The 14086-nt window shown below is 39.0% G+C and overlaps 1 protein-coding gene across 1 annotated transcript in view; it reads right to left on the minus strand.

Annotated features, from left to right (window-relative positions):
• Positions 1–2908: 2908 nt before the first annotated feature.
• The window catches only part of LOC127861422 (major facilitator superfamily domain-containing protein 1-like), a 41660-nt gene continuing 30482 nt past the window's right edge, over positions 2909–14086 (minus strand). Inside the window, exons 9-13 of the mRNA XM_052399896.1 lie at positions 11704–11812; positions 10937–11074; positions 9180–9319; positions 7446–7548; positions 2909–5038 (exon numbers count right to left, since the gene is read on the minus strand). Of these exons, the coding sequence (XP_052255856.1) occupies positions 4904–5038; positions 7446–7548; positions 9180–9319; positions 10937–11074; positions 11704–11812 (625 nt within the window). The 3' untranslated portion in view covers positions 2909–4903. The remainder of the gene's footprint in view (positions 5039–7445; positions 7549–9179; positions 9320–10936; positions 11075–11703; positions 11813–14086) is intronic.

Here is a 14086-nt window from a genome sequence, read left to right on the forward strand (position 1 = left end):
ACATCAGTAAACTTTGCGCCAAGAAACATCAGAGTATTTGTGCAAAAGTAGTTTACTCTTCACCAAGCAGCATCAGTTTACTGTTCTCCGAATAACATGAGTTTATAAGTTTACTTTTCACCAAGCAGCATCAGTTTACTGTTCTCCGAATAACATGAGTTTATAAGTTTACTTTTCATCCAATAGCATCAGTTGACTTAACACCAAACGACATCAGTTTACAAAGTAATGTCAGTTTACTCACACCAAGTAACGTCAGTTAACTCAAACCAAGTAACATCAGTTAACTCATACCAAGTAACATCAGTTAACTCATACCAAGAAATGTCAGTTTACTCAAACCAAGTAACGTCAGATATCGCACAACAAAGAACATGAGATAACTCACACCAAGTTACATCAGTTTACTAACTCTAAGTAATGTTAGTTAACTCATACCAAGTAAAGTCAGTTTACTAAATCTACTTTAGTAACGTCAGTTAACTCACACCAAGTAACGTCAGTTAGTTAACGCACCGAGTAACGTCAGTTAACTCACACCAAGTAACGTCAGATTACTCACACCAAGTAACGTTAGTTAACTCATACCAAGTAACATCAGTTTACTCACATTACCGTCAGTTAACGCACATCAAGTACCGTCAGTTTACTCACATAAATTAACGTCAGTTTACTCACACCAAGTAACGTCAGTTTACTCACACCAAGTAACTCAGTTTATTCACACAAAGTAACTCAGTTTACTCACACCAAGTAACTCAGTTTATTCACACAAAGTAACGTCAGTTTACTTACACAAAGTAACGCTCATTGGGACTTTGTCGACCTGAAACGGCTTGAAGTCACCCAGAGGTGACTAGAAGCCGATTCTTGTCACCCTACGGTGACTTCAAGCCGATTCATGTCACCCAGGGGTGACTTCAAGCCGACCGGGTGACTAGAATCGGCTCGAAGTCACCCCAGGGTGATATGAATCGGCTTCTAGTCACCTCCGGGTGACTTCAAGCAATTTCAGGTCGACAATGACCCAATGAGCCAAAGGCATGGCAGTTTACTCACAAAAAGTAACGTCAGTAAACTCACACCAAGTAACGTCAGTTTACTCATAACAAATAACGTCAGATTATTCACACCAAGTAAAGTCAGTTTACTCACACCAAATAACGTCAGTTAACCAACACCAAGTAATGTTAGTTTACTCATACCACGTAACGTCAGTTTACGCACACCAAGTACCGTCAGTTTACTCACACCGAATAACGTCAGTTTACTCACACCACGTAACATCAGTTTACTCACACCGAATAACCTCAGTTTACTCACACCAAGACGTCAGTTTATGCACACCAAGTACTGTCAGTTTACTCACTCCGAATAACGTCAGTTTACTCACACCACGTAAAGTGAGTTTACTCACACCAAGTAACGTCAGTTTACTCACACCACGTAACGTCAGTTTACTCACACCACGTAACGTCAGTTTACTCATACCAAGTAACATCAGTTTACTCACACCAAGTAACGTCAGTTTACTCACACCAATAAGTCAGTTTACTCACACCAAGTAACATCAGTTTACTCACACCAAGTAACGTCAGTTTACTCATACCACGTAACGTCAGTTTACTCACACCATGTAACGTCAGTTTACTCACACCGAATAACGTCAGTTTACTCATACCAAGTAACGTCAGTTTACTCACACCACGTAATGTCAGTTTACTCACACCGAATAACGTCAGTTTACTCACACCACACAACGTCAGTTTACTCACACCAAGTAACGTTAATTAACTCATACCAAGTAGTGCAGTTTACTCACACCAAGGAACATGAGTTAACTTTGCACCAACTAACATCAGTTTACTTTACACAACAACCTATTATTTTCACAAATCAACACCATGTATTAAATATATTTGGCGATTTTAACTATCACGAAGATCTTCATCACGGATAAAGATCCACGCTTAAGTAATGGTTCACATAAGCTATATGCTTAAACATCTTCGTCTGGAAGAGATTTCATCAATTGTCACAACCTAGTATAGAGTTTGTGACAAATGTGACGACGAATTGAGTCGTGTTCTGAGAAAACTGGGCATAATGCATGTGCGTGAACTGTCGTGCCAGATTAGCCTGTGCAATCCGCACAGGCTAATCAGGGACGACTCTTTCCGCCTAAATTGAATTTTTGCTTAGAAGAGACTTCATTTAAATGAAAAATGTAATAAACGCGGAAAGTGTCGTCCCTGATTAGCCTGTGCAGACTGCACAGGCTAATCTGGGACGACACTTTATGCACATGCATTATGCCCAGTTTTCTCAGAACACGACTCAATTAGACCACCAGGTTGTGGTCAGTTTTGACTGTAGGGCATATTTTCAACAATATTTTGTCATGTCATGTTAAATACCACACATGAAACCTATGGAGCTAGTGGTTAAAAGGAAAATATTGTTTTAGGTATTGTGCTATTGAAATATATATTGATTTGTGATCAATCAACAGGGCGACGCCTTTTTTTTACCATAGGGGTGTAACGTTAAAAAAAACTGTGGAGGACTACTGTATGATGTTGCATATCAAATAAAAAACCCTGTGAACCTTGTGGTTTCAGAAAGTTTTTTTGCTAACAGTATATCATTATTGCATAGAATATCTTAGATTACAAAAAGAGCGTTAATACAGAGGTTATCACTATAAGTTTTATTGCAGGATGATAAAATTGTCACATGCTCAACTAAATATCATTAGGAAAAATTCCTGCAAGTTTGAATATTGATAATTCAAAAGAAGACCAAGTTCTACAGACCATCGGTCCATAGCAATCCCAATACGTCCCCTTTTACGCCAACTGGGCAGATAAAGATGATATCTGAAGTCTACTAAGAATCAATGCAAAAGTCATTAATACATTTATTGACTACTGAGTATTATATCATATTAATTGTAAGTAGCACAATTAAAATACAAACAACATTTTTTTCTTACCTGACTGAAATAACTGATTGTGATGGATTTTACACTCTCAATACATTAATACTTTAAACAATATTATAATTATCCTTTTAGTTAACACATTTGAATTTCCAGCAATTTGTCATTTTTTTGAACTGCCAATAACCTTCAAAACTGCCATAAAACGTAACATACTTGCAAATATGAAAGGAAGTAACAGGTTTTATGATTGGGTCCACAATGCAAAACTTATAAGTAGATATACATGTACATACATATAATGAAGTGTACAATACACAATTCAAAACGAGATCTGAACATTTTAAAGCTGAATTTCAATAAAACTTCAATCAACTGCTAAAATCTGTATATGTTTTTCTTTCTATCAATACTATTAAATGACTACGGTATTAAACTTCATTTGTAACTATAAAATAACAAAGACTACAAATGTGTGATTATCATGAAATTTTAAACAAAAATTTGCCATTTTAAACAGCTGTCAGTCTGTGGCACAATGTTTTTGATCTGTCAGTAATTTTATTTTGATCCATTACAACCTTAATTTATATTAACATTGATCAAATATAAACATATAATTGTGAAACAAAAAAACGTTGAAAAAATATATAATCACATAACCTACACATTTCAAGCAACAAAATCAACCATTTTAAGCATTATTTATCACAGAATAAGAGAATTATTACTGTCAAACACAATCACAAATGGCACTATACATATTTAACACCATATTACTATTTTATTATAGAATTTCATATTGTTTTTTTTTTAAAACACAATCATTTAAACAAGTACAACACATAAACAGACATTTAATTTTGTCAATTGAAAGTTTTCATCTTCAATTACAAATTGTAGTCCAAATAACCAAATAACATTAAGCATTTAGTCTGAACAATATATTGTTTATATCAACATATCTGTACATACACCATAGACAGTACTCACACAATAAAATGGGAATGCATAATTGACACATACTTTTATAGAATTGCATTCAAAATAAGTTTAATTACTTATATTTGATTATGTTAAACATAACAAATAACCCAAAAGACAAAATGACCAGAAATTAAACATAGACCAAAACAAGGTGTTTGTGAAACACAATATCCCTCCCATATATTTGACCTTTGACCTTGAAGGATGACCTTGACCTTTCACCACTCAAAATGTGCAGCTCCATGAGAAAGCATGCATGCCAAATATCAAGTTGCTATCTTGGATGTTGCAAAAATTGACTTTTGACCTTGACCTTTCACCACTCAAAATGTGCAGCTCCATGAGATACATATGAATGCAAAATATTAAGGTGCAATCTTCAACATTGCAAAAGTTACGGCCAATGTTAAAGTTTGACGCAAACCAACATACATGTACCAACAGACAGGGCAAAAACAATACCGGGGTATGTCCCCTAGTATAGACTGCGGGACATAAAAACAAAGTTCACAGGTTAGATCCAGGCAAAAATTACAGATTCTTTAATAGAAAACCACACACATTTTTAACATCCGTACATATAATTTGAAAATATAACAATTGCACTATTATTCAAACCATTTGTTTCATAACTGTGTTAATCATACATTACCAATCAGAAGCATATATATTTTACATTAACAATTCACTTCAAAATAATAATTTTCAAACACAGTTCAGCAATTAAAAAGAATAATGTCACACTTAAATTTCCATACAATTAGCTATTAAACAAGTTTCTATCACAAGAACCTATTTTATTGATCCTACATAACCCCTCCCTGCGCCACTTTGCGTGACATATTTCCTGTTGCAACATTCCCTACCAGCCCATCTGCCCTCCGAAAATTTTAGGCCTATTATCTGTTCAATACCCCCCCCCCCCAATCCTCTTTCCACAGCTAGGGCCCATTCCTATTACAGCTCCACTGGCCCCTACTTCCTGTTGGTGAGCAGGGGTTCACGCTCATCCTCGCTAGAGGAGTCCCCATCCGCAGCCTGGACTGTTGTCCCCTTGCCTCCATCAGTCAACGCCTGCTTCTGTTTCCTGCTCAGGTTCAGCACGCCACCCTGGGAAAACATCAGAATATGAGCCTTGCTCTGACAAAACTGGGCTTGATGCACGTGCCTTATGAAGGCTGCACAGGAAAACTGGGCTTGATGCATGTGCCTTATGAAGGCTGCACAGGAAAACTGGGCTTGATGCATATGCCTTATAAAGGCTGCACAGGAAAACTGGGCTTGATGCATGTGCCTTATGAAGGCTGCACAGGAAAACTGGGCTTGATGCATGTGCCTTATGAAGGCTGCACAGGAAAACTGGGCTTGATGCATGTGCCTTATGAAGGCTGCACAGGAAAACTGGGCTTGATGCATGAGCCTTATGAAGGCTGCACAGCAAAACTGGGCTTGATGCATGTGTCTTATGAAGGCTGCACAGGAAAACTGGGCTTGATGCATGTGCCTTATGAAGGCTGCACAGGAAAACTGGGCTTGATGCATGTGCCTTATGAAGGCTGCACAGGAAAACTGGGCTTGATGCATGTGCCTTATGAAGGCTGCACAGGAAAACTGGGCTTGATGCATGAGCCTTATGAAGGCAGCACAGGAAAACTGGGCTTGATGCATGTGCCTTATGAAGGCTGCACAGGAAAACTGGGCTTGATGCATGAGCCTTATGAAGGCTGCACAGGAAAACGGGGCTTGATGCATGTGTCTTATGAAGGCTGCACAGGAAAACTGGGCTTGATGCATGTGCCTTATGAAGGCTGCACAGGAAAACTGGGCTTGATGCATGTGCCTTATGAAGGCTGCACAGGAAAACTGGGCTTGATGCATGTGCCTTATGAAGGCTGCACAGGAAAACTGGGCTTGATGCATGTGCCTTATGAAGGCTGCACAGGAAAACTGGGCTTGATGCATGTGCTTTATGAAGGCTGCACAGGAAAACTGGGCTTGATGCATGTGCCTTATGAAGGCTGCACAGGAAAACTGGGCTTGATGCATGTGCCTTATGAAGGCTGCACAGGAAAACTGGGCTTGATGCATGTGCCTTATGAAGGCTGCACAGGAAAACTGGGCTTGATGCATGTGCCTTATGAAGGCTGCACAGGAAAACTGGGCTTGATGCATGTGCCTTATGAAGGCTGCACAGGAAAACTGGGCTTGATGCATGTGCCTTATGAAGGCTGCACAGGAAAACTGGGCTTGATGCATGTGCCTTATGAAGGCTGCACAGGAAAACTGGGCTTGATGCATGTGCCTTATGAAGGCTGCACAGGAAAACTGGGCTTGATGCATGTGCCTTATGAAGGCTGCACAGGAAAACTGGGCTTGATGCATGTGCCTTATGAAGGCTGCACAGGAAAACTGGGCTTGATGCATGTGCCTTATGAAGGCTGCACAGGAAAACTGGGCTTGATGCATGTGCCTTATGAAGGCTGCACAGGAAAACTGGGCTTGATGCATGTGCGTTATGAAGGCTGCACAGGAAAACTGGGCTTGATGCATGTGCCATATGAAGGCTGCACAGGAAAACTGGGCTTGATGCATGTGCCTTATGAAGGCTGCACAGGAAAACTGGGCTTGATGCATGTGCCTTATGAAGGCTGCACAGGAAAACTGGGCTTGATGCATATGCCTTATAAAGGCTGCACAGGAAAACTGGGCTTGATGCATGTGCCTTATGAAGGCTGCACAAGAAAACTGGGCTTGATGCATGTGCCTTATGAAGGCTGCACAGGAAAACTGGGCTTGATGCATGTGCCTTATGAAGGCTGCACAGGAAAACTGGGCTTGATGCATGTGCCTTATGAAGGCTGCACAGGAAAACTGGGCTTGATGCATGTGCCTTATGAAGGCTGCACAGGAAAACTGGGCTTGATGCATGTGCCTTATGAAGGCTGCACAGGCTCATCTGGGATAAAATTTTCAGCCTAAACTGGAGTTTTGTTTCCTTTATAAAAACAAGATATGTGTTTGTTAGAAACACTATGTCCCCTTTTGCGCCGCTTTGAAGCTATATATTTGACCTTTGACCTTGAAGGATGACCTGGACCTTTCACCACTCAAAATGTGCAGCTCCATGAGATACACATGCATGCCAAATATCAAGTTGCTATCTTTAATATTGCAAAAGTTATCGCAAAACTTTAACCAAGGTTAAAGTTTTGGGACAGACAGACAGGCCAAAAACAATATACTCCTGATCATTCAATGAAGGGGCATACAAATGTTCAAAAAAGCATAGAGTATTGTCCTTGATTTTGAATGCACAGGCTATTCTTTTACACAGATGCATGAGACCCAGTTTTACCAGAATATGGCTAATATAAAGATAATTATGTGAATAAATTATTATTGTCGCTTAATTCTCTCTAACATGGCATACTACAGTTAAGTTACATGTAATAACAACATTTAAACAGAAGTATGAAATCCACTTTCAATAGTTTGTAAATTCCAAAAATATGGCTACCTTGCGTCTATCGTTGATGTTGAGGAAGAGGGAAGCTGTAATGCAGGCTAGCGTATTGGCAAGGAGGAACATCATCACAAAGTTCCAACGGCTTACTGGCACACTGAAAATATGTTTGTACTGATATGTTTTTGATGTTTTTGTATCTTAAGTATGAGAACAGGCAGGTGCCTACAGACCCTGATAACAATAATTACAGTGGAATAACAAAAATATGTTACATATTTGAAAAACCCTAAATGAGATGATGAATGGATTATTTTTTAGTGCTGTTGAATAACAGTGCGCTAGACTATTCTTGAGCTTGTCAGAGGTGCTAGCTTAATTTCTCAAAAACAGACTATTTGTATAGAGGGCAAATAACAGGAGTTATATCTGCTAACATTTGAAAGATATCACTCAGGCCACCCAGACATTGAATCAGACTACCCTAATGCATTCTTATCAGCAGAAAATATCTTAAAACGAAGTTGTATTGCAATAATTTAATCTGTTTCTGTGTTATGAAGATACAAACAAGTCTACATTATCGTACGGTCACCTTTGAAAAGTTCACTTGTTTATAAAATCCTTAGCAAAGTCTACAAATACGGTCTTAATAGAATGAAGTTGTGGAGTACTGTACAATCATTATTCTTTGTTGTGCATTAGTTTTTGTTGATTCAGTGGGGTGACAGATCATCTAATATAACACAAGCACTAATTCCTCTTTTTTTTCCATAATCAGCAATCCATTAATTTACATGTCCATGAAAACGTCATTGTTTGAACAAGGGCTGTTTGTAAAACATGCATGCCCCCCCATATGGGCTGTCAGTTGTAATGGCAGCCATTGTGTGAATATTTTATTTGTCACTGTGACCTTGACCTTTGACAGTGTGACCTGAAAATCAATAGGGGTCATCTGCCAGTCATGATCAATGTACCTATGAAGTTTCATGATCCTAGGCGTAAGCATTCTTGAGTTATCATCCGGAAACCATTTTACAATATCTAGTCACTGTGACCTTGACCTTTGACCTAGTGATCTGAAAATTAATAGGGGTCATCTGCCAGTCATGATCAATGTACCTATGAAGTTTCATGATCCTAGGCATAAGCATTCTTGAGTTATCATCCAGAAACCATTTTACTATTTGGAGTCACTGTGACCTTGACCTTTGACCTAGTGACCAGAAAATCAATAGGGGTCATCTGTCAGTCATGATCAATGTACCTATGAAGTTTCATGATCCTAGGCCTTAGCATTCTTGAGTTATCATCCGGAAACCATTTTACTATTTCTAGTCACTGTGACCTTGACCTTTGACCTAGTGACCTTAAAATCTATAGGGGTCATCTGCCAGTCATGATCAATGTACCTATAAAGTTTCATGATCCTAGGCCTAAGCGTTCTTGAGTTATCATCTGGAAACCATATGGTGGACGGACCGACGGATGGACCAACATGTGCAAAACAAGATACCGCCTCTTTTTGGAAGGGGGGCATAAAAATCATGAAATTTCATGCTGAAGGATACAAATGATTTTTCAGTATTTGACTGAAAACCAATTTCATTGAATTTGTTACTTTGACTTTACATACTCCATATATTTTGTACACAAGTGAGAACGTGGTATAAGGTGTCTATATTGGAAGTTTCATTACAATAACTAAATCAGTTAATTCATCTTTATCTAAATTTGGAAACAATGACCTTAACCCCATCTGGCCCAAGGACATGTTGCACTTACTCCCGGCCTTTGCCGAGGATCTGTCCCACAACCAGGTTGGAGATGCCAATGCCAATCATCTGTATGGAGGTAGTGAGGCCCATGGCTGTACCAATGGTGGCTGGGTTCACAACCAGGGGAATGGAGGGCCACATGCTAGCCTGTGGGGGAATGAAACAGGAACACATTCTGAGTGTTAGGTATGCAAATGTTGAATCTGATTATAATTACTTAATCAGTTACAATAGTCTGACACTCTCTCATCAAATTAAAAGATGTGCAATTATAAAATTTCCAAAAATGTGATCACTTATTCTGAAATTTAACACAGCACAGGACCCTGTTTTGAGTGGATTATCATTTCTTAAGTAGATACAATAGTTTCACACTCAATCCTCGATTAAACCCTTTGCATGCTGGGAAATTTGTCGTCTGCTAAAATGTCGTCAGCTGAATTCTAAAATGAGCACCTTCTTCCAATTTTTTTCAAAGAATACTATCAGAATAGCAAACAGTTTGGATCCTGATGAGACGCCATGTTCTGTGGCGTCTCATCTGGATCCAAACTGTTGGCAAAGGCCTTCAAAGTTCGGTTCCAGCACTGAAAGAGTTGAAGATGGGCAATATAATACACTTTCCAAAACTGTCATCACAGATTCTGAAATAAAGTAAGACACAGTATTTGACACATTAGTGTTCTGTTGGTGCTGGAAAGAATAAATCCAAATCTGAACTAGAGATTCCCAGAGCTGTAATGAATACCAGTTCCACCTCATTCCAAGACAAAAAATATACTAGTGTTATACAAAATAAAATGATTATGTAATACAATGTAGAAGTAATAGACAATCTGAACAAAAGTGCCAACCCTTCAAATAATACGCCACTTTAAAGGTCTGGATAATTTGGATCCCTGCAGGAAGTCTTGATTTGTTGTAGAAATAATGGCATAGAAAAATATGCAGAAACATTGCAATGCCATGATTTTAGGTCACCAAGGTTTTACATACAAACAAGAGCACCGCATAACGGGTGCCACGCTCGGCTACGGGTGCAGTTTTGAATAAATTAAAGCATGTCAGAATTTGTTTCTTTCTTTTTTTTTGTTCACAGTGACCTTGACCTTTGACCTAGTGACCAAAAAATGGGTGTGGCATGTAGAACTCATCAAGGTGCAGCTACATATGAAGTTTCAAAGTTGTAGGTTTAAGCACTTTGATTTTAGAGCCAATGTTCATAACCTTAACAAAATGTTAAGGTTTTAGCACGATGCGGACGGCGAACGTCGGACGGCGAGCTGGCTATGACAATACCTCGGGTTTTCTCTGAAAACAGCCGAGCTAATAAAATTATATTAATTGTGCAAATATCAAGTTAGGTCTGAAGATAAGCTACCTACACAAAAAACTTCAGCGCAATACCTCGATGTTTTTTTAGAAAAAAAAGAATTTCTAATTAAAGTAATAGTTACCTTGACTATGATTTGATGGCTTGATACATGCAATTCCAAGCAAATTTTGCATCTTGTTAGCTACTGAGGCACATATGTTCAGTACAATGCCCCATTATCACTAATGTTTTTGTGTGAAACCCATTGTTTTATTATTATCAACAGCTACTTTGTCGAAAACTTCTTCAAGACGGATCCAATCAAAAATACCATAAAAGTGGAAAGTGTCATCCCTGATTAGACTGTGCGGACTGCACAGGCTAATCTGGGATGATACTTAACGCACATGCATTATGCCCAGTTTTCTCAGAACGGGCTACATATTTACCGCAGCAAAGCTGTATGTAATGCCGAGCCAGAGTGTTGCCACAACCGGATACACCATGGTGAAAGCCAGCAGTCCAAACACTGGTATGGTGGCCACAGCACAACTGAGGGCCAAATATCCACGCTTGCCAACTATATCCTGCAAAATAATGGTAACGTGTGCAATTTATGAAAGCTGTCCATGGACAACCAGCTCGACAATTATTCCAGTTTGATAGTATATATGAGTATTGCTACAGGAAAATGGGGTTTAATGAATATGCCTTTAGTTTCGTCTGCACAGGCTAATCAGGGACGACGCTTTCCGCTGTTATGGTATTTTTCGTGCACAGGAAGTTTCTTGTTAGCGTAAACCCAGATAAGGCGAAAAGTGTTGTCCCTGATTAGCTTGTGCAGACTGTGCAGCTAATCTGGGACGACACTTTACACACATGCATGAAGCTCCGTTTTTACGCAGCAAGGCTCACATATACTGTCAAGGAACCTGATACAATGACCGCCAAGACATATGGTAATGGTATTTTTAATTTCAAGGAAGTCCCTCCTTACCGAAAATCAAGTTTAGGCAGAAAGTATCGTCCCTGATTAGCCTGTGCGGACTGCACAGGCTAATCTGGGACGACACTTTACGCACATGAATTAAGCCCAGTTTTCACAGAACAAGACACATATGCTTTAATCCCAGTGGTCCCAGACTGAGGCTACATTGATTTTTCATACTGATAAGTCCAATAAACATACCGGCATAACACTGAATGCTCTACTTACAATAAGTCCACCAAGGAAGGGGGACAGAACCATGGAAACATCATACACTGCACCAGACATATAGGATGATGTCCGCGGGCTGAACCCATACTTCTTGTGGATGAAATTGCTGGAAATACATAGCAGAGTCATAGGTAGAACTATTTTACATGCTCACTTAAGCTAAAATAGAAACAAACACATTTGTTGAATTGATATCCTCGAAAAAATTGTGTTTATTGATGATTGCAGCACTAAAACAACCCTTACTTGAAGAGTTGTGATTTTCTCACTTATTTTTAGTTAAATCCAAGCCCAAACAAAGAACATTTTATTGCACTGTTCATAATTGATACCTAAACAACCATGAAGTTTCAGGTTGAAATTATGTATCATATCTGAAAATGCCCAGAAAAGTTACATCATACAAAAACTAGAGCTTTGTCACAGACGTGACGAAATCCCCCACATGCCGCATTGACACAGAATATTTTGCATGTTGTCTTCACAAAAAACACCATGCTCCATGTTTAAAATGCACTAAGTGACCCCATGACCTAGTTTTTGACCCGACATCGCCCATGTTCGAACTTGACTTACACATCATCTAGATACAACTTCTGACCAAGTGTGGTGAAGAACGGATGTATACTACTTGAATTAGAGAGCAGACAACATGCTGTATGTGTAAAACATACTAAGTGACGCTGTGACCTAATTTTTTGATCTGGCATGGTCCATGTTCGAACTTGGCCTTAAGATCATCTAGATAAAACTTCTGACCAAGTTTGGTGAAGATCGGATGAAAACTACTTGAAATAGAGGGCGGACACCATGCTGAATGTTCAAAAAAGCACTATGTGACGCCTGTGACCTAGTTTTTGATCCGCCATGACCCATATTCGAACTTGGCCTGGACATCATCTAGATAAACATCTGACCAAGTACAGTGAAGATCAGATGAAAACATCTTGGATTAGAGAGCGGACACTTATACGGACCTTCAGACAAACAGATAGACCAACAGACAAACAGATAGACCGACAGACAAACAGATAGACCGACAAACAAACAGATAGACCGACAGACAAACAGATAGACCGACAGACAAACAGATAGACCGACAGACAAACAGATAGACCGACAAACAAACAGATAGACCGACAGACAAACAAATAGACCGACAGACAAACAGATAGAACGACAGACAAACAGATAGACCGACAGACAAACAGATAGACCGACAGAAAAACAGATAGACCGACAGACAAACAGATAGACCGACAAACAAACAAGCTCACTCCTATATACCCCCCTAAACTTTGTTTGTGGGGGTATAACAACAAAAGGAATCACTCTCAGTGTTCCTGTTGATAGTGAAGCTTCCCATAAAGTTTCATTGAATTCCCGTGATAAGTTGCTGAGAAATAGCTCGGAAAAGAATTGCACTATATGTACAATGAAAAATTTCAAAGGGCCATAACTCTGTGAAAAATCATCCGACCAGAACTGGCTGATAATATGCACATCTCCTCTTGGTAGTGAAGCTTCCCATAAAGTTTCATTGAATTTCCGTAATAAGTTGCTGAGAAATAGCTCAGACAAGAATTGCACTATATGTACAATGGAAAATTTCAAAGGGCCATAACTCTGTGAAAAATCATCCGACCAGAACCGGCTGATAACATGCTCAACTCCTCTCGGTAGTGAAGCTTCCCATAAAGTTTCATTGAATTCCGGTCATTAGTTGCTGAGAAATAGCCCGGACAAGAATTGCACTATATGTACAGTTAATGGAAAATTTCAAAGGGCCATAACTCTGTGAAAAATGATCCGAGCACAACTGGCTGATAATATGCACATCTCCTCTTGGTAGTGAAGCTTCCCATAAAGTTTCATTGAATTCCGGTCATTAGTTGCTGAGAAATAGCCCAGACAAAAATTGTGCACGGACGGACAGAAGAAGCGGCGACTATATGTTCCCCCCCAATTTTTTTTGGGGGGGAGCATAAAAACTGATGGTTGACCCAAATGTGACCATAGTGACCCAACATTGCTTTGTCAGCAATGTTCAAGGGTAAATAACTCGGGAATGTGTGGAGCAATCAGCATTAACACGTGTCTTGCACATCAACATTTCTTGGATATGACCTATTTTAAGTTTATCAGTTATGTTTTGAAATGAAAAAAAATACTAGTTGACTTAGCATTTTTTCATTCAATTTAAGTAACAATTTTTATAGTAAAAACACTCTTTTATTAATATTTCGCCCAAACGGGCTTTATCAAAGTTTACAAATACGAATTCACTACATAGTTATAACTGTCGTATACACCAATAAAGTAAATGTTTTACAACGTCAAATATGACAGGAAATGACGTCATGACGTCGTACTTTACCAT

The sequence above is a fragment of the Dreissena polymorpha genome, chromosome 16 (genome assembly GCF_020536995.1).
Source record: "Dreissena polymorpha isolate Duluth1 chromosome 16, UMN_Dpol_1.0, whole genome shotgun sequence".
NCBI lineage: Eukaryota > Metazoa > Mollusca > Bivalvia > Myida > Dreissenidae > Dreissena > Dreissena polymorpha.